Source organism: Vulpes vulpes, chromosome 7 (genome assembly GCF_048418805.1).
Source record: "Vulpes vulpes isolate BD-2025 chromosome 7, VulVul3, whole genome shotgun sequence".
Taxonomy (NCBI): Eukaryota; Metazoa; Chordata; class Mammalia; order Carnivora; family Canidae; genus Vulpes; species Vulpes vulpes.
In genome coordinates this window covers 11,556,149-11,578,967 of record NC_132786.1, presented here as the reverse complement: position 1 = coordinate 11,578,967, position 22,819 = coordinate 11,556,149, and the positions used below count along the sequence as shown (strand labels likewise).

General features: G+C 36.2%; 1 protein-coding gene across 1 annotated transcript in view; it reads right to left on the bottom strand.

The window, feature by feature from the left end:
- Positions 1-22,819, bottom strand: part of DGKI (diacylglycerol kinase iota) — a 419,283-nt gene that overhangs the window by 145,541 nt on the left and 250,923 nt on the right. Inside the window, 5 exon segments of the mRNA XM_072762958.1 lie at positions 1,951-2,150; positions 13,095-13,206; positions 14,659-14,732; positions 19,098-19,160; positions 20,089-20,144. Of these exon segments, the coding sequence (XP_072619059.1) occupies positions 1,951-2,150; positions 13,095-13,206; positions 14,659-14,732; positions 19,098-19,160; positions 20,089-20,144 (505 nt within the window).

The following is a 22,819-nucleotide window of genomic DNA, read 5'->3' as shown; positions in this document are numbered from 1 at the left end:
TTTTTGAGTTGAGGCTGTTTCTCGAACACCCTGCAGCTAAATCTATGTGGTCACATCATCTGTCATACGTAGTCTAAGTACGAAAAGAAAACAACCATTTGTATTTGTTTTTATATGTGAAGAAAGCCCAGATGAATTAACAATATGGTTGCTGAGCAAATACAAACTCTTTCTCAGTTCAAGGGCAAGAGCTGTTTGAAACTTAAGCACCTAGAAACAATTCCGTGTCTAATAAGGTTATTAAATATAGCACTGCCAGGCATGAGGATGAGAAGTCTTTACCTGTAGATATTAAGAACTTTTAATTAAAAAAAAAAAAGAACTTTTAGTTTTATTATAGCTTCTTAACTATCTACAAGTGACTCAAAACAACCTGAGCTGCCATATGACCTCCGAGATGGCTTTTCATTTACTATTTCAGAGCTTTCTCCCCAACTACTCGTTCATGGATTAATGCTAACATTTCTTGAGAGGATATGGTCAACCATATACTGTTGTTGGCATCCTACCTTTTTAACATATAAATGTTAACATATAAATGTTGCCAGTTGTATATTCAGCCTAAGAGAAGCTAAAGGCAAAGAAAAAAGAAAATCCTTGGGAAGGAGCTAGGAGTTTCACTAGCTACAAAATGTAAACAAAATAAAGAATACAATTGAATGAGCTGTCTGGATAATGGTCTGGGGAAAGTGCTGAGTGACTCTGATGTCCACAGTGACTCTGAGAAAGGAGGAAGCAGAGGAGAGAGGATCTCTCACACCAGCTTCAGACTTAGAAGCAGATGCCAAAAAATGCAAACACATTAAGAGCCCTGTCTAATGCTATTCCTCACCATATGCCATCTCAGAAAGAGAGGTAAAGTCAGGTTCTGGCAGTGAGCTATGGCACCTGTGTCACTGATTTATTCTAGGCACTTCTGTAGATTGTCATAGTGACTCCATAAATATGTGGCAAAGCATGCCCTGCTTCATAGGCACTGCAGGAAGCCAGCCATTCAGTACAAATCAGTAACCATGCATCACAGGCCACAGACAGGAGTAGCACCTCGGAAGGTCCCTTACTGTGACAGGATAATGACCCAAGGCTGAGCCCAGAAGTGGCCTTACCTTGAGTTAGATTAGGCATATGGGCATTATATATAGAAGATACCAAAAAAGAGGCCCCAAATCCCCATCCTTCCCCATCCCCTTCTCCAACCCCAGGTAGACCTCTCCATTAACAAAATTAGATGAAGGGGTGCTATAGAATGAATATATACTCTACATATCTAGTTATCATCACCTTATCTCAAACCAGTTCATCAAAACAACAAAGAAAAGAAAGGGTCCAAGAGGGATACCTTTTTTTTTTTTTTTTTTTTAGATATTGAACAGTGAGTTAGGTTATATCTAGATAATAGGATGCCACTCTCAGAATAGCAAAATTGAGTTGAAGCACCAGAGTCCACAGGACCCCAAAATGGGGGTATTGGGAAAGTGACAACTCACTAACAGGCAGAAGGGGATGCCAGATGGAGAGTGATGAGCTCCAAACATCCAGCTCCACCAGCCTCCTGCTATTGGGGAAACCAACACTCTCCAAGTGACCAGGGTAAAAAGGAGGCCAACAGCATGCCTTCTTAAAACGAAACAGAGCACATTTATCTTGATGCATTTTATGACCCTAGATCACTCTTAATTATTTTCTGCTGCTCCCAAAAAATATATACCAAAGTGGTCAATGCAGAAAAGTTCTCTCTCTAGTATACGATATAGTAGTTATTTCTAAAAGAAGAGCGTGGTCACTGTGTAATAAACATGAAGAAAAATATGTCAGAGAAACCAACGAACTGCTGTTTCTTGGACTTTGTTCCTTTCTCAACATGGTAAGTAAGGCCCCTAAACCATGCACATGCTTGGCGTTCTCTCCATGGTCTTTGTGCTCACAAAGGTAGGCAAGGGGCAGACTCACTCATTGAGTAAAGGCATGGATGTTCTCCTCTTGCTCTTCTGTACCATGTTGGCTTGATTCCTCAAGGAGATCCGAATCATAGCTGGGGCCAACCTACAGGGCTCCCCATCCACTTGCATGGGGATGGATTTGTAAGTGAGCAGCATGACCTCCCGACACTGGTGTAGCCTTTCCCCATGGCCCCCAACTTGCAGGGCAGCCTGTGAATTCAAGAGGCCAAAGGAAGCTAGACATTAGTTCTTAAGAGTCAGAAAGGTTAGAAACCTCAAGACCATGCTGCATAACCAAAAGGCCTTTGATAAACACATTGAAAATTGCTAGCCAGGAGTAGAATGAGAAATCTTGGATAAATCGCCTTAACAAAAATAAAGTTTCTAAACTTTTCATGAGCTTGACCAAAAATTCTCATTGATAGTCCATTTTCAGTTTTATGTATTTTTCAGTCTTAATCTAAAACATTACTTTAATACAAAATTGTCCTTTGTGCTATCTATTCCCAGTGAATAATCAATATAAGGAGAAAAAAAGACAATAAAAGGCATAAAGCACAGTTTAAGACAGCTTTTATACTAATTTAAATATAAATACATAACATATATTTAAATATATATAACTACATAACATATATATGTAAATGTAACCTATGTCTTATATACATACATTCTATAATATGTAACTATAGATTATATATTAAATATATTAATATTTAAATAGGCAGCCTACCCTTGGTTAATTTTCAAACTTGGGCAAGTTTTTTTCTTTTTACCAAAAACCTCCTCGAGCTACTTCTAATCTATATAAGATCAATGCAATCAATTAATAACTCAATTAAAAACATTATCAAAAGTTAAGCAGCTTTGAGGATCAAAATCAAATACAGAGCTCAGTTCACCGTGATTTCCACAGAATGGAAAGTCAATCCAATATGAAAGGCCTGTTGTTAAAAGCAACAAATTAACATAACTTTCCTGCATTAGTTAAAAAAATATATGTATATGCAAACATATACATTTATATATGTTAAATTATATACTATATATTTTTACGTTGTATATGTTATTACATATTTAGTGTCATTTACCTTTTAGGGATGAATGAAAATCATACACCTTTGGTTATAAAAGAGTACACAAATTATACAACTTGATGAATATTTTTAGACACATATGTGAATCACCATCCAGATCAAGCCTTAGATAATTTACAGGTTTCTATGTGTTCCTTCTCAAATTTTTTAACTCCTCCTACCAACATGTTAGCAACCAATACTCTGATTCCTATCACCATAGATTCATTTTGTTAGAACTTGAACTTCATATAAACCATACTAGATGATTCTTTTGTGTTTCATATCTTTTGCTCATTGTTATTTTTCAGTAATATATAGCAAAATGCATTTATTTACTCTTCTGCTGGTAAACATTTAGTTGTTTCCAGTTTGTAGCTCTTGTTGATGTAAACTTTCTTGTACTTATCTCTTGGTAGATAAATATTCTCCTGGGTACATACAATGAAAAGAATTGCTATGCCATTGAGTTGAGATATATAATTAACTTTAGTAGATACTGCTAAATAATTTTTTAGTAAGGTTATATTATGCATTTTGAGTTATCAATTAGCTTATAATAAACATTAAAAAGGAGTCAAATAGTAACACACTCAAAAATCTAAAAGGTTAAAACATACTATCAACTTTTTTCATACGTCTCAATTTTGTGAATGTGGAATAAACTTTGTTAACAGATTTGTGAAGTCAACTTCCTCTTCTTCAGTTGCCAAATATTTGTATTTATCTGATGCTTTAAATTTCTTTTTTTGTACTTGCCTTAGTTTGAACAATTGAAACTTAATTATCTATAAATGCAAAGAGAAAAGAAACACAAAGGGGCAAAAAGGCTAGAAAGAAAATAGAATAGAAACTGAGAACTACTTACTGAACACCTATAATGTTAAAAGCATTCTGTTGTGTGCTTTACATACAATTTTATTCAATTAGTTGGGGAGAACAAAAAAGCAGAGAAGGATGCAGTGAGGATTTACTAAAATTCTTTTTGGCCTATTACCTGATCCTTTGTTATTCAGCTGAAAGGTTTTTTTGGCTGTAATCTAACGATCCACTTAAGTCCATTAAATTAGAGCCACTATCTCATCTCCAGAATGTTTCTAATGTATTTCCCTTGACTTCAGGTACTTCTCAGCTGAGAACTCTATCCCTTCATCCATTGTTCTGGAAATACCATCTCTTCTCCCCACTGCTACCCTTGACTAGGCCTAATTACAAATAAAAATGCAGAAACTGCCAGATGAGATCTTCTTCAAGTTTAACAGAATTGAACACTACTTTGAATACTTTCCAACCCCTTGGCATGAGAAGGCACAGTACTGTAGAGCACTTTTACTCATCTTCTCAGCCTCAAAAATACAACAGCAGCAATACCACAAACATGTCAACAGCTGTCAACAGCAGTCCCATTGGCATTTCAAAATCAATCCAAGATCACTGCAGAGGCACAAGAGGAATTACAGTAAATAGCTTTGCAGGATAAAGACAGTCCTATTATTGTTAGCATAGCCATGTTATTTTTGGAACAACTTAGAGTAGAGGTAGTTTTTTAAATGCTTCTTAGAAATAATTATTTTTCATCACTTGGTGGTCTAGGCTTAACCACAAATATTCCCATGATTTGCTAGAATGAATCTTTACTGCTAATAATATGGTAATTTATTAGTGACACACATTCAATGATCTGTTCAGTCTTGCATAGACTACTCTTGTGAAAACTACAAACATTGCCTTTCTGATAGTATAGGCCATGATAGGAAAACAAAGACTTTCCTGGAACCAAGTGCGTCCACTGTCATTTACTGCCCTGCTATCCAGACCATAACAACTTCCCTTCATGCCATGAGATCTTCTGTCTTTCCAAACTATATTCCTCCCTGTGATACTTGTCTCCATCTTCCTCCAAGCCTGATCCTCTTTCTTACTACTCAGGCCCTTATTCTACTTGCTGTCCAGTGGGAATAATGGCAATCTTGGGTCAGTGATGGCAGAGAAGAAAACAAAATACTTAGGAACATATTTAGCAAAGGGTATGCAAGAACCTGAAAACTATGCTGAAGCCATGAAACTATAAAACTTTGCTAAGAGAAATTAAAGAACAGCTAAATGAAGAAAGATATGTTTATAGTTTGGAACACTCAGTACTGTTAATATGTCAATTTTCCCTAATCTATAGATTCAAAGCAATACCAATTAAAATCCAGCAGGTTTTTTTTTTCAAACACAGTCAAACTCATTCTAAAATTTATATACAAATATAAAGGACAGAATAACCACAACATCCTTAGAAGAGCAAAGTGAAATGATTCATATTACCGGTTTGAAGACTTATTATAAAGCTATCGTAATCAAAATAGTGTGGCATTGCCATAAGGATAAAGAAATAAGTCAGTGAAACAGGATAGAGTCCAGAAATAGAACCACATACAATCAAAGGGCAAAGGTGCTAAGGTAATTCTATAGAAAAATCTACTCAACAAATACAGCTGGAAAAAAGATTGGATAAATGTATTTTTTAAAAAATGAATCTTAAAAAAATTAAATTAAATTAAATAAAAAATGAATCTTGATATGGACTTCACACTATCCACATAAATTAATTTGGGCTGATTTACAGACTTATACACAAGAGCTAAAATTATAAATCTTCAAAAAGAAAACCCAGGAGAATATTTCCTTGACCTTTCTTGGAATAACCATGTTTTCTTAAGAAGAGCAGCAAAAGCCCTAACAATGAAATAAGCCTACCTCATAAAATTGGAATTCAGAAGAATATTTAAAGTTCTGCTCATCAAAACAAACACTAAGTAAATAAAAGATAAGAATAAATGAAGAATATATTTGCACTAAATACATCTGTCAAAAAAACTTGTATTCAGAATATATAAATAACTTCTGAAATTAAGAATAAAAGATAAATAGCTTATGAAAATATGCAAAAAACACACTTCAAAAAAAATGCAAGGTAACAATAAAGTTAAAGAGTAATGTGTCCTTACTCTCATTTTTTGCTGTTTAAGAGGACATAATGGAATGTACAAAACACTCATGATTTTATTCTCATCTCTCCTTCTGTTTCATCAGGTATAATATTATAATAGCTTTTTGTTTCTGTTAACACATTTCCAGCACCTATGGGATATTACTCCTTAATAGGTATTCTTGTACATTGCTGTTGGGTAAGTAAATGAACAAAATTTCTAGAAAGCAGTTTTATAACTGTTAAGAGGCTTTAAAATATTCATGTCACTGACTCGGTAATTTCTTCTGTGGGGATATGTCATAAGAAAGTATTGTGAAAAGTGAACAGAGGCTTATGAATAATTATGTTAATCACAGGATTATTTATACCACCAAACATCCAAAGACCTAAACATTTCATAAAGAAAGGTTTTCATAAAGGAATAATTACTATATAAATTGATATATTTATACAAGAAGGAGTAGTCAGCCTTTTGTAGTCAGCCATTTGTGCTATGAGGTTTACTTATAATGTTATTTTTATATGTTTAAAAACAAATAAAGCAATTGGAAGAAAACACATCAAAATATATATAGCTATAGGTTATTTAATTATGACTGATATTTTTATTTTCAGTTCTTAAGTGTGTTATCAAAATAAGCACCCACTTAATATTTTTTCCTTGAAGAAGTAAGGAACATACTCTCTTGATTGTGTGAAACTTCAGCCCTGGGAATTTCCCCATGTGATTTTTCTCATCAAATAACCTTTCGCTTTTCTAATTCATACATAAAAAAGAGCTTACATATTTGGATTTAACAACAAAAAAGCTGGCTATACTTTCTTTAAAGTTTAGGAGACTGAAATCTTTGGATTTCATATTGCATAGCAAATTAGGTAACTGATTCCTCAATCTGTATAATGCTTTGGGCTGTCTTATAGAGTTTGAGATTACTTAGAAATATGAAAAGACTTTCAAAATCATGAAGGCAAAAAATTGTGGCAGAAATAAACATGAATTATAACACCTGATTATGGTCTGCATAGAATCCAAAAAGAAAATTGGGGCACCTGGGTGGCTCAGTTGGTTAAGTGCCTGACTCTTGATTTAGGTTCGGGTCACGGTCTCATGGTGGTGAGATCAAGTCCCTGTCGAGCTCATGCTTAGCAAGAAGTCAGCTTCAGATTCTCTTTCCTTTTCCTCTCCATCCCCCTCTGCCCCTCACACTATTCACTCCCATGGTCTCTCTCTTTAAAATAAATAAGTAAAATCTTTTTTTAAAAAAAAGGTAATTAGGTTACCAAGCACCCAATGCAGAATCATCTTAATTTGTAGGAATGTGTTTCAACCAGGAAAATAAATTGAAGATTTCTGTTTTGAAATTTGCAATCACAAGATAAAGAACCTAAAAGAAACAATGTCTTTTCCCATCCAGCAATTCTATTTGAATCTCTCTTCAAGTGCCACTCTGAATATTTTAAGTACACAAAAATATATACATATACCCAAATAACCACACGCCTCTGTTTATGCAATCATCTTACACAGATGTGGTTTTCAAATAATTTATGTTCTTAGAAACATAATCAGCATAATAGTTTTAAGAAACATGTAACTCAAGTTCTGAAAATTAAATTCTTTCTTCCAGAACAATAGTTTACTGTTATACGAGCAGTCAGGTAAGATGGATATGAAAATAGAGAAACATATGCCCATATTCTTTAGAGAGCATAGGGTGTTCAAAACTGCAGTATACACTACACTTAACTCTGCTTTTTTGAAGTAGAATTTTTTTAAATCTTGGAAGCAATCTAAAGTCACTAGAATATGAGATCCAATCACACATTTGATGTTAGCTAGTATGCATTTTTAAATGATTTGTATCATATAAAGAGAAAAAATGATCAACGTAATTTAAGTATTCCATTTTCTCTTCACCAGCTTCCATCAACTATTTTTCTTCTCCTTTTCCTACCAATGATGGGATAGGAGAGAAAGAGATCTGAACCCACCAAAACCCTTTCTCCCAACCTGGAAGGAACCCCTGAGCTCTAAACATGCATTTCAAATTGCCTCTGTCTTCTTAGATGTCTTACAGGGTTTCCAAATTTAACTTCCATAAAACACAGTTGATCACTGGGTACTATATAGAACTGTTAAGTCACTATATTGTTCATCTGAAACTAATTGAACACTGTGTGTTAACTAGACTGGAATTAAAATAAAATTTTAAAATGTGGTAAAAAAACCCACAATTCATTTTTTGGCAATATTATCTTTCTTTTGTATTCTCCACATCTCTAATGTATTCACCTTTTATCTACTGGCCTACTCTAGCCAGCCAGGATTCATTTATTCTTTTTTTTTCACCCTTCACAATAAGTTACCTTGTCTGAATAACTCTTGAAGTTGCCTGTCCTCCCACCTTCATTATCACTTTCTTCCCTCGGGTTTCCAGGCTTTCTCATTTCTTCACCTGAATTTTGGTACCAACATCTTGTTTTGTCAATCTGCCTCCAGCAGTAGAAATTCTGGTTATCATCCACACAGACATCCAGGTAATCTATCTAAACCACAAATCTGATTCTGTCTCATTCTGTCTCTCTCAACCTTCTGAACAGTTACAAAATATTGTTCCTGTCCCATCCTTTCTCCTCCACACGTGTCTTTCTTCACTGTATGTGTCATCACTAAACCACCATGAGAGCTCTAGAATACCATGCTCTCTTAGGCTAATTCTCTCATAGAATGATACTTGCAATCTCATCTGTAGCCACTCCTGCCTCCTCTGTGCAATTTTTGCTTATTTTCCATTTTATAAACACTGGTCTGCTTTCAGTTCTTTTTCTATCTTCACATATGCCTTTTTTCCCAGAATTTATGATGCCAGACCACAACTCTCGTGCTTTTTGTGTGTGGGCACCCTGAAGACAGTGCTTGTCTTTGGGTCCCTCTCATAACTGTTCTACGTTGCAGAGTCTCATTTATGAATTCAGTAAGTATTTGTGGTTCCAACAAATGTTCAATAAATATTTATGACTGACATTAAATGAATGAAAGCAGGGAGACATTTTAAATAACAAATATTAAACTGATAAGAACAGATACTATACTGGGTGTTATACACAACTGATGAATTATTGAACACTACATCAGAAACTAAGTATGTACTATATGTTGGCTAACTGAATTTAAATTACATAAACAAATAAATGAAGGAGCTAAAAATATTACCTAGAATGTATAAAATTCCTATTAATTAGAGACCATCAGTATGACCTGTATTTTCCATATGCTGCATGGCCTTTCATGATCCAGCATCCCAAGCTACCTAGTGTCACTTCCACTGTACCTCACTTGCCAAGTACTTGGTTTCTTTTTTTAAATATTTTATTTATTTATTCATGAGAGACAGAAAGAGAGGCAGAGACACAGGCAGAGGGAGAAGCAGGCTCCTGCAGGGAGCCCAATGCGGGATTCGATCCCAGGACCCCGGGATCACACCCTGAGTGTGAAGGCAGATGCTTAACCGGTGAGCCACCCAGGCATCCCAATGACTTGCCAAGTATTTGTAAGCCTCCCCAGATGTGAGGAGAGGGTACATACACCCAAACTTGTAATGGTAAGTGTCAAAAAAAAATCCAAATCCATTGAAAACAATGGTCACCATCAGAAGGTGCTAGTGAATCTATATTTTGAAAACATATAAATAAAAAGAATCTGTTATCCCACTTTCCTACATAAGTTATGTAACTGAGTACCCAAATAATGGGTGAAATTACTCTTCATAACAATATTCCAGTTAATAAATGAAGAAGGATACAATTAGAATATCATTACTCTGCCAACCTCTAATGATTGCTGGATCCAGACAATGCTCCTCAAGGACTATTAGTCAAAAAAGAAAGACAACTAGATATTACCTATTCTCTTTTGGAAAAAGAAAATAATACCCACAAAGTAGATTTGGGGGATAGGGATGGAAGTGATGCATCTACATCCAACAAACAACTTAAAGGAAACAGCAAGAGAGAAGAACATGTTAATTGACATCTCAGGAATATTATCAGCACAATTCAAACTCAGGGAAATTTTACAGGATGAATAACCTGGTTTCTTCAATAAATAAATGAAGAAGGTAAAGAGGCAGAAATCTATAGATACATAGATACATGAGTCATATCAATCAATTACTATCAATAAATTTTACTTGAATCCTGGTTCAAACTGACAGAGCATAAGAAAACAAAGGGTATTTGCAAGACAACTGGAAATTTGAGCACTTAGCAATATTCAGATGCAACTGCCTTAATTTTTTCAGATATAAAGTATATAGTTGTGTTCATAAGTCTTCTCTTTTAAAAACACATTCAGAAATATTTATAGGTAACTGATATAATGCCTGAGATATGCTTCACATTAGTATGAGGGAGGCGGTCATAGGTGGAGACAGAAGATTGCCCATGTCTTGAATATTATAGAAGCTAGGTGGTGGCACATGAGGGTTCAATATATTATTTTGTCTACTTTTATATTGGTCTCTTTTCAAAATAAATACTTATTTAAAAACACACTTTACTAATTCACCAGTGACCTTGGAATAAAGTCAAAACTACTGTATACATCCTATAATCAGTCCATGATCTGGCCTTTGCCTACCTCTCTACCATCATCGACCACCCTCACTTTTCACCCCCTTAAAATGAGTTATAGTTCCCACAGAGGACTAGGATCTCTCACAATTCCAAGTGTACGTAAATTTCTCTTTCTACAGAATGCCAAATCCCGCTCTTCTTCTCCTGGAAAAATTAATTTGCTCTGACACATTTGCTTATGCCAATATAGGTTATCAATCTGTCTCGTGTGGAAGGCACACTGGACTGATGCATATCCACCACCTGCCATGCTTCGCTGGCACTCCACCCTTTCCTGCTCTCCGTCTTGCCTTGTGAACCTGACTATAGCAGTAACTGCATGTTCCCTGGCTTCTGGTTAGACTTCTCCAGAGGGAAGCACCAGAAAAAGATCTATAGGGCCAAGAAGAGTAAAGTCACTATATCTAGGGCTCTGGCTCCCTCCCCGCCAGGTTGCCACTGACTGACTGCTTCCACTTGGCAAACATTACTCCTATCACATGGTCCTTCCCAAATAATTCTCCTTCTTGTGCAGCTGACTGCTTCCTTATCTTTGCACCTTGAGCTCAGGAATACACCACCATCCATTGCTGCTACTCACAATTAGTTCAATATTTATAGAATCCTTCCACAAACTCTCCTCTACTTACCCAGTTTCAGCTATCTCCTTCCTGTCCAGATACTATGCAACTGTAAACAAAAATAACCCAAGAAAGACCTGACATAGATAGAGCTGAGAAGTTATAGAAGATGGAGACTTGAAGAACATTTTAGAAAGGAAAAAAGCATATGCAATGGCCCTGTGGTACAAAAGCAGCAAGAGATGTTCAAAGCTGAGTTTGACTTGAGAGGCTACTTGAGTTAGAAAGTGAAGAAGGCAGTGGAAAGGCGGGAGAGTTAGAAATTCAATCTTGCAGGCTTACATTTCGATTTTGATCCTGAGAGTGATGTGGAAGTAACTAATATTTTCTTTGCCCTCCTGAGCCTTGGTGAAGGATCATCTTCTCTCCCACATCCCTTAACAACCTGCTGCCACACAGTCAGGAGTAGGAAGCTCTGGAACATTCAATAAATGTTCACCGAACCCATGAATAAATGAATGAGTGAAACACATGTGGCTAGATTTGAGGCTTTTGGGGTTGCTTTCAAGAATTCTTCCTTGCAGATATCTTTCTTGAATTTATTCCTATATTTGCTCTCCGCTGAGTCTTTGCCTTAATTACCATAAAGACCTTTGGAGAGAAAGAGCTGTACCTGAGCTACAACCCTGAAAATTAGATCACTCCCAGACAAATCTATCACACGTAACAATCACTTCATCCCAGAGAGGGTGGATTTCATGAGGAGCATCACCATCTCAGGTGATGGACAACCTTGCTACAATCACAACAGGCTCTTCTATCAGATCTCAGTAACCTGAGGTGACTGAGGAAAAGTCAGTAGGAATCCACAAGATGAGTGACAAAGAAAGCTGCTTTGGCTTGCTCGGAGCAAGAAATATAACCTTTTTACCTTCAAGTATAAGGTATAGCACAAACCAAGTGCTAACCATGGGCTGCAAGGAGAAGCTTTTAATTTTTTAATTCATTTTATAAACTGATAGTGTGGCTTGATTTATTTTTTTTTTAAGATTTTATTTACTTATTCATGAGAGACACTCAGAGAGAGAGGCAGAGACACAGGCAGAGAGAGAAGCAGGCTCCATGCAGGGAGCCCGATGTGGAACTCAATCCCGGGACTCCAGGATCACACCCTGGGCCGAAGGCAGGTGCTCAACCGCTGAGCCACCCAGGCATCCCTGTGGCTTGATTTATACTAGATAAGATGATAAGCATAATTTTTAATTTGTCTCCTCATCATTCAATAATAAGTTGAAATATGTGCTAAAACCTGTTTGAAATTGCCCTTACACTATAATTCACAATCTAATGCAAGCAAACAAAATTAAAATGTGAAGATGATCTCAGCGCTGTAGCAAATGAATATTCATTATTGTTACAATAATGATGTCTTTCTTTATTCCTGTATTTGGTGATAATGGAGCTATCCACCTTATTCTTTACCAGGCAAGATAAAGCTGAATGCAAATGACCACCTTCCTTTCTACCTAAACAAAGGTAGGTCCTCAATGAAACAAAAAGGTATCAAATGGCAAGGTTTCTGCATTAATGCTGAGATATGTCTGTGGCATAACGCTTTTTAATTTCCATAAAAATGTTTGCATTTCATTCTGGTAGAAAATTAATCAGGAAAATGAACAAATAATATTTATTTTTGAAATTCAAACAATTGTGCATCAATTTCTTTCGTGACATAAAGAATCATCTTTTTTTCTTGTTTTCCTCAAACAATCCTATATTGCATAAAGTTCATAAATTGGTAAAGTAGGAGAGAAAATTAAAGGCTAAAACCCCAAAATCTATGAAATCAATAAACTCTGTAACTTATATATATTTCATTTCAATAACATATTGCATTGCTCACCAAAGAGGCCATAGTGAACCCAATGACTTCGATATAACCATCATCATGACGCTGAGGTTCAAAATCATGGTGATCTCCTGGGTTCCCCCAGGGCATTGTGCCAGCACAATATCTGCAAAATAAGATTAAACACAGAATTAAATTTATTCCATCTCTCTCATGATTGTCATTAGGCATTACCTTACAGTAAGATCCAACATGTATCTCACTTAAGAACAGTTTCCTGTTCTTGGTGCATACCTTCCAATAGAAAAGAAAATGGACTTATGATTTCCAAATATTCATCTTTGAAAATGGGTCACAATTTTATAACAAAAGTACCTCATGGTGCCCAACTATATCCCTAACTCACTGTTTATTAACATTTCTCACTCAGTGATCCATTATGTTTTTTTCTATGATATGTCGTGAGTTATCTACGGGCAGTTCCGGAATTTGGTCTCGGAGGAAGACATTGCATGCCAGCAGAAAAGGGCCAGGAAATGGAGGTGGGTACACATTGGTCATTATGTGCATAACTAAGATAATAAATAACTACCAGGAAGGTAAGCAGAGAAAGGTAGCTGAGGAAGAGTGAGAAAGGTATGAGGAAAAGATAAGAGATGAAGAAAAAGAAAGAGAAATAAAGGAAATTGGAAACGTAGAGGAAGCAAAATAGAGAGGAAGGCAGCAAGAAGGAAAAAAAGAGGAAAAAAAAAATAAAGAAGATAATGTTTCCTGAGAAAATAATGTTTCCTGAGAATCTAGGTCTTTTATGGAAATAATGAAGATGAAAACCTTTTGAAATAAGATTGTAGGTGACTCTGCTGAGCACTGCCAAAAATAATCAAGAAACTATGTTTTCCTAGCCATAGATTTACATACAACTCTCATTTCAATTAAATTCAGTCTAAATAGAACTTATCTGCAGATTTTGTGTCTTGAGTTGTGTGGTTTGCAAATAACAAAGGGTCATAGATTCATCCCTTCCAAAATCTTGGCTTGGGAGTCTAGACTCTAATTTTGTACCACTGAGATAATGTGCTTATTTTGAGTCTAGTTAATCTTAAATACCCCTTTCTCCAGAGGTATATAATAGCACCAAAGAGAGTTGACATCCTGGCTAGAAAATGCTACTCTAATTGATCCTATTTTTTCAAAGCAATCATCTAGCAACAATTTTGAATGAGTTCCATGCTAAAATCAGGCTGCATGGCTTCCTAACAGCTTTCAGGAAACTGAGAACAGGGATTTATTCAAGTCTATTATTCTTGGGAGGGAGAGAGAATCAGTAATTGAGAATTATATTAAAATGTTCCAGTAAATAGGGGTGCCTGGGTTTCTTAACGATGGATAAGTATATAGCATGCACACCACATCGCATTAAAAAAAAAAAAAAACCACCTACCACAGAGAACACTAACTAAACCGAGAACAAAATGATCAGGCCTGGAAACCCCTAATGAGTCAGTAAGATAACTTACTTTCACTGTTTGTACCTAAACATTTCCTATAATGAAAACTGATAACCTCAAGTCAAACAGAGTTCATATCAAACCGAAGAAAAAGGATGAGCAGAGCTTACCTGGGTATATTTAAAAATACTATACACTGGAACTTCAGTTCCTGAATCTTTGGAGTGAGATCTGTTCCATCACACTGCAACAATCAGAGTAGAAAAAGGGTTTTTGATGTAGTCACAAGTCTACAAATTTTATCAAAGATAACTAGGTTGGCACAGTGGTATATACCACGGTCTTCCCCTTGCCCTCAACTCTGCTTAAGTGGATGTCATTACTGTGACTGAAAATGTATTCTGATTATAACTTTAGCAGACCCAGGGTTCAGAGCATGGTTTTGTTTTAATAGGAAAACAAAGCTGCCAAAATAATTTTTCTCTGGCCTCATAAACAAAGGAACTGCCATCATTCTTAACCTTGGATTTTTAGATATTTTGACTTGTATCAACCTTAAAAGATTTATGAACATTTAAGTGCATAAAAAGGAAGCCTTGATGAGACACCTGGGTGGCTCAGCGGTTGAGTGTCTGCCTTAAGCTCAGGGCTTGATCCTGGAGTCCCAGGATTGAGTCCCACATCCGGCTCCCTGCATGGAGCCTGCTTCTCCCTCTGCCTATGTCTCTGCCTCTCTCTTTATTATTTCATGAATAAATAAATAAAATCTTTTTTTTTTTAAAAGGAAGCCTTGAGTTCAAGCTGTAGTGATCTCCACCACAGTTATCCAACCCAAACAATAGGGATGAATATAACCATTTATTCTATTTGCTTTCTGAAAATAATTTTTATTTTGAAAACACTAAACATAACATTTTGAAAACTGTTTAAGAGGAATATATACTGCAAGCTTTAAAAAAAACTATTGTAAATCAGTGATATCTCCTTTAGGGATTTGCTCTTACACATTTAATGTCCTACAGACTTTGACTGGTCTTCTGAGATAAACTGCTTTTCTGGATTTGGACATGAATGACCCCAGGTGTCTCAAAGGCCTCAGGCTGGCTTGGCCCCAATATCTCTGTATGGAGCTTCCCTCATGGTTAGCACTTCCCTTGAGCATCCTCCAACTAATCAAAGAAAAGGCTTTCATTTTCTTTTCTCATTTCCCACTGGTGACAAAAGTCAAAAGAAGAAAATTCTAGTCACAACTATAGACTTCTCAATGTCAAAGGTGTACTTCTGTATTTCCTCTCCTCATACCCTCATTATCTCCTATCTCCTCATTATCTTCTCCTTTGGAGAGCAGAGTAATGCATTCCCAAGCCCCCTGTGAATTTTTAAAGACTTCTTTCAAGAGTGTTCAATCTAAGAACAGTGCTTCTCCTAGCATTATTGTCTCATTGTTTTCCCAGCTGATCTTAACGCAGCCTAATTTTAACGAGCCTGCCCCAAAAAATTGTTTCCAGGAAATATTATAGCCCTAAATAAACAAAATATTTTAAAAGGTGATTTAGAAAGGAATCAAATTCTAGACATTGACTGATGGATTGAAGGTGTTTTTACAATATCCTCAGACACCAAGAAAACATGAAGTCTCCCAATTTAAGGACTTGAAATGATTGATAGAGGACTATACCAAGGAAGATACCTTAAATTATCAAAATTGAGTGTTGTAAGTAACTAAAACTTTAAAAATAGGATGTGATACATTAATAGCATACAAAGCAGTATTGTTTGCCTTACAGAAAAAAAAACTATAAAATTATCATATTTAGAATGGAAATCTTTTAAATTTTCTACTTTTTCTTCCTGAGAAACATGTCAGTGATTCTGGGAATTTATCAAATTATAAAAGAGGGCACTTTACCATCTCTCATGCTTCACAAAATTTTCTTACATATTGCTGCCTTTAAATTTTGTGTCTCTTTAGAATAACAGCGGGGTGTCTGGGTGGCTCAGTTGGTTAAGCATCTGCCTTTGGCTCAGGTCATGATCTCAGGGTTCTGGGATGGAGTCCTGAGTCAGGCTCCCTGATCAGATGGGAGTCTGCTGCTTCCTCCACCCCTCCTTGCCCCCCATGCTCTCACTCTTTCTCTCTCTCAAATAAATAAAATCTGAAGAAAAAAAAGAACAGCAGCTTTCAACTTTTCTCCTATTTCAAACACACAAAGGAAAATATCTACACATAAAATATGTTCCTATACAGAAGCTCACATATTGATAAGTCATAAGAAGAAGAAAACATGGGAAGGAGGACAAATAATGCTGTACATAGGATTTTGTTATTGTCCTATGATTTTCTGATGTAGTAGTCATGCAAACTACTCTACATTTATGTGAGAGATTAACTACTACCTCAGAAACACCTGACTTCACCCTGTGGCAAAAATGAGACAGTCTGTCGTTACCTGTACATTAAATTGCTCTAGCTAATCTTCTATCCTTTCCATCTCTCACTCAAGAAAACATACAGTGATGTCCTTATAGAAATATCCTGTATCCCTGTGTGACACATCACAATGGTCAGTAATTGTTGTTCAAAGACATGTCCTGTTATGCCTGTTTTAAATGAGGCAAGTAAACTCTTTTGGAAGGTTACCTGGTTCCCCGAAAGTCATATACCTCATAAAGGTGGACCTAGGACTGAATCCCAAATATTTCTATTTTGTTTCTAATCTTTTTTCTCTTCACAAAAAAAGAAGATGGTATCACACAAACCAATTCACTTGGAATCTTGCCTGTATTGGCTGACAGCTTATCATTCCTAGTTATCTGGGTGCCATTTTGGTCTCTTTGTAAGCTTCTTTTAATCCCTGTTATATAACCACCTATGTACAAGATACTTGTCATCAGGGGGAGTGTGGAGACAAACTGTCTAGTAGTTAGGGAGTATACAGAGTTTAATTTCACTGCAGCTGACTTGAACAGTAAAAGCCATTCAATATGGCCACTGCCCCTGGGCGGTGTTGCTGCCCTTCCTCTCAATGTAAAAATACTGGAAAAGCAGGACAAGTTCATTTTTCACTGGGTGGTCACTACTACTTAAATTTAATATTTAAATCTTTAAAATTTAAAGAAACAGGGAGGTCACTGTTACTTAAATTTAATAACCATAATTTTATCAATAAAAGATCTTCAGGAGCAGTCTGGGTGGCTCAGTAGTTTAGTGCTGCCTTCAGCCCAGGGCCTGATCCTGGAGACCCGGGATCAAGTCCCAAGTCGGGCTCCCTGCATGGAGCCTGCTTCTCCCTTTGCCTGTGTCTCTGCATCTCCCTCCCTCCCTCTCTCTCTCTCTCTCTCTCTGTCTGCCTCTCATGAATAAATAAAATCTTAAAAAATAAAAATAAAATAAAAATAAAAGATCTTCATAGTTCAGTGGACCACTGTCTTTCTTGCCTCCAGCTTTAAGAAAGCAGTACCTCCCCTCTAAAGAGTCTCTACTACTAGGAGATGCTTGTTTTCACTGCTATTGCATGAGAACTAAACTACCCAAAAGTGATGTCAATGGCCTTTGACACTAGTGGTAATCGCTTTTCTCTCTTCTTTCAACTGACTCAGGAGACTGATGTCTCATACATGCTTTACTGATTGGTGATTATGAATTTTATGAATTTTTCTTATTGAAGTATAATTTACATACAGTGTTATTAGTTTCAGATGTACAACATGATGATTCAACAATTCTATACATTATTCAGTGCTCACTGAGTGAAATCATCTGTCTCCAAATATCATTTCTATAATCTTACTGACTATATTCCCTATGCTGTACTTTTCATGTCCATGACTTATTTATTTTTTAACTGGAAGTTTGCACTTCTTAGGTCCTTTTATTTCACCCATCTCCCCACCCACTTCCCCTGTGGCAACCACCTGTTCTCTGTATTTAAGAGTCTTTTTCTAAGATGGAGTCTCATCAAGCAGCCCTGAAATAAAGATATTTATTTGGGGGATCCCTGGGTGGCGCAGCGGTTTAGCGCCTGTCTTTGGCCCAGGGCGTGATCCTGGAGACCCGGGATCGAATCCCACGTCGGGCTCCCGGTGCATGGAGCCTGCTTCTCCCTCTGCCTGTGTCTCTGCCTCTCTCTCTCTCTCTCTGTGTGACTATCATAAATAAATAAAATTTAAAAAAAAATTAGAAAAAAAAGATATTTATTTGGTGAGCACCTATTTCTATGTCAAGACCCAGCTCAACATCACTTCTCTGATGAAAGTATCCCTGAACCCACCATAATCAGTTTCCATTCCCCTTTTTGTGCCACCACCATATTGCATGCATAATCAACAACACTAACTACAATGTTATGCAGTGACTTACAGGTCCTCTCTGTAATGGAACTATGAGTTTCTTTAGGAGTGAAACTAACTGTCTGTTCATCCCAGCAACTAAGACAGTTCCCAATACAGAGTTATATTATCAGAAATGTTGGCTGAATGAACTATATTAAATGATCTCTGGAATTAAGGCAGCCCATTGATTAAGTATATAAACTGGTATTTGGGGTACATTATTTGCAGCATACATATTTATATTCAAATGAACTGAGTCAACACATTCAATACTTACAACAACTTTAACATGTTTGGATAGATCTCTAGAACTTCTCTGTAGGAAATCAGAAAAAGCTGCCTATACCACAAGGAAATAAAGGGGAAAAAATAAATTTAATCACATGGTTATGCCAAGTCCTTGCTTCCATGTTATAAATAGTTCCTAGTGCTTCTAAATTATTCAAAATATAAAACAAGTTCTTTTCTTGTTAAATCCAAAACAAAATGCAATGCAGTAGCTGTCAAGATGAAAACTTTGTTTTCAAACTATAACCTATAATAAAATTTAAGAACACAAATAGAAAAGTGAAAAAGTAGATAATTCCAAGGGCCAGTTTGAAGATTGATTTTGATGACCTTTCCTGACCTCCTACTTGACCATAGGGTATTGATATCATCTTTAACTTGCCACTAAGAACATCTTGCTTCACCCTTTCCTCTTCTATTTCAATTCTGTCTATCCAGTGTTATAAATTTAAACTATACTTTCTTTAAATCAATATTTTAGAGGTGCTTCCCCCAATCAACGGTCATGCATCCCCAGGGATATTCCTGAGAAGGAAGAAAAAAGATCTCCTTTACTCACATATATCCTTTCATGAGAAACTGCCCATCCTCTGTCAATTTCTCATCCAAACATGGATGCATATGAACTCCTATGCAATCCACATTCTTATCCAAGACTTACCATACATCTTTTAAGTCTGCCTAACTGTCTCATTCTCTAGATTGGCTTTGATGTTTTTCATGTCACTCCTTGAATATCATCCCCTCAGTACAACATGAAGCCTTAGGCTTTAAAGTTCGAAGTGATGAACACCAGCTCCCTTTCTACCAACTTAAATACATCTTAATTTTAAACCAAGACATTAAACCTTAATCATATATAGACATACTTGTAAACATCTGAGATGTGTATTATTTTTAACATAGTTAGCATCCTTATTATCAATGGTAAATTAGTATTAAATAACACATAATACTTATAAAATACACTATATACTTACCCCTGCATAGAACATTTTATTTCGAAAACGACTGTTGAATTTCTCTGGATTTGCTTCTGTGAAAGGAAAAAGGTAGTTTTGTTATAGAGACCTCCTTAAAGGTAGTAACTTCCATTAGCACTCTTACTTCCTTCCCCTCTCTCCCCACCCCACAGATCCAACAGATTCAACAGCCTTATTATCATCTTTCCCTTAGTTACAGGCCAGTTGGTATAGTTGTCTAGTGCTACAAAACTGTAGCTCCAAAATGGCAGCATCAGCATAAACTGGAAGCTTGTTAGAGAGGCAAATTATTAGACTCCACCCTAGACCTACTGAATTATAATGTTTAGGAGGTAGTATCTATAAATCATGATTGAATAAGCTCTCCAGGTGATTTGTATGTACATTAAAAGATGAGAGACTCTGGACTCTATTCAGAGTAGAGGGCTGGCAGGGATCCAGGGCAGAGGTGAAAGGATGAAGGAGGGGGTGATAAGACATGATTATTTGCTTTGACCTCCATAAGGCATGTCCTTTATAAACTATGTATGCTGAGCAGGGAGCCAGACATGGGGCTCAATCCCAGCACTCCAGAATCATGACCTGAGCCTAAGCAGATGCTTAACCAACTGAGCCACCCAGGATCCCCTATGTTCTATTTATGTAACAATCCTTGAAAAGTCATTTGACTTAGTGGAGGTACATAAATATACATATATGCAGGTGAACTGCTAAATGCCCTCAGGGCATTCAACAGCAAAGGCTCTGGCTGAAAAATGGTTTAATTTTGAGTTTGGTTCTGTTAATTATATAGGTTGAAGACCACAAAAAAGTTAAATAAGAATCTGTATTGGAGAATGTTCATATGAATTTAAGGGATTACAAAATCCCAAAATGAAATATTATTTCCTTACATTCTTTCTAGTAGAATTCCAAGACTTTCTGATCAGACCTACTGTCAATGATTTGCCTCCTGTTATTTTATTCCAAGTGCTCATTAATTCCTTCTTCAGGCAAGGTGTCTCTTCAAATTGTTTCTCATCAGACAGCTGGCCAGCTAGCTGAAGCTGTTTAAGTCCTGGCCCTATGTTTGAATGGCAAATCTCAACAATTGTCTAGATGAAGAACAGTAGCAAAGAGTTCACTCACTAAGATTGTGCAGAATAAGAGCTGTACCATCTCAGAGAATAATCCTAGGCATAGGATCGTTAGATAATTTTCATGATTATTAGAATATTAGCACATAATGTGGAAACTGGGTGAAATCTTGCAAATTAAAAAAAAAAAGGTAGTATGTTGTAAATTGAGTACTTTAGTATTGCCTAAATTGAGTACTTTAGTACTGCCTATAATATTAGCACATAGCATGGAAACTCTTGAGAGTTTTTACATATTTAAGTTTTACATATTTAAGTTTCACACCTCTCCTTAAACATTCACTCTGTTCTACAGAATTAAGTACTCTAAACCCTAGAAACAAAATAAAACAAAAGTCGAAGGTTAATTTGTAGGCAATACTAAACACACAAAAAAGGATAAAAGTGGTACTGAGTGTTCTATCTCCCTGGTCCCCATTTGTGGACCCCAAAGTCACCATTTTTACAGTATGGGTCTTTAGAATAAATTTGGCTGCTAAGTAACATTGTTTGTTTGTTTTTATCCTTTCTTAACCCAGATTTGGCTGGGTACCATTTTCTTTAACTCTTGCTTTATGGAACCAGAGACAAAATTAGAATTTTTGTTGCAATGCAATTTATCAGGGGTACATAATTCCTAATTTTAAAAAGAATGAAAGAAAAATAGATCTGGCTATCAAGCAAGTTACAATAAAAAAAAAAAAAAAAAAGCAAAATAGGGCAGCCCGGGTGGCTCAGCGGTTTAGTGCTGCCTTCGGCCCAGGGCCTGATCCTGGAGACCTGGGATCAAGTTCCATGTCAGGCTCCCTGCATGGAGTCTGCTTCTCCCTCTGCCTGTGTCTCTGCCTCTCTCTGTGTGTCTCTCACAAATAAATAAATAAAATCTTAAAAAAATGCAAAATGGCAGAACCCATAGTTCTGACATAGAACTTTTTCAGGGCACTCACATCCACAGCTATCAAGTGAATCATGCATCAACTATTACATTTATTTTTCAAAAATATTAATTTACAGTTTGAAAAATATTCATTCCTAAGGGATTTTCCTATGAGCCTATTTATTTCTCCTTTTAAAGAAATAGTTTTCTCTCAAGACACAGAAAATGTTCTGTAAGACCTAAAAGAGTAGAATAAAATTAATAAGTAAACTGAGGTTTTGATGATTTCACCGACACAGCTAATGAAAACAGTTACTTCAAATGTAATTTAACTAGATAAAATTCAATTAATATGTAAACTAAACAAGATTAAGACACTAGTATTTAGAGAGGTGTCAGAAACATAACAAGGTAGGAGAGTCATACCTATGCTTTGGCCCTGAGAACAGAAAAGATGGAGGTAAATTCTGTTATCTCTGTTAATAGTATAATGGTATTATACTAATGACTCCTTGATTGAGCCTACTTTGACGATTAAATATTTTTTCCATTTTAATATTTACCCTACTCCAAACAGCCTCGGAAACAAAGGCTGACTAGAGCTGAGAGAGGTGTTGGGTTATGTTAGAGCTTCCCCAGTCCCTGCAGAAGCCAGTCCATTAAAAAGGAAGGGGAAATCTGCAAATAATAGTACTTAATCAGTCCTTATTGACTCTTAAAGTGTTGAGTGGCTGAA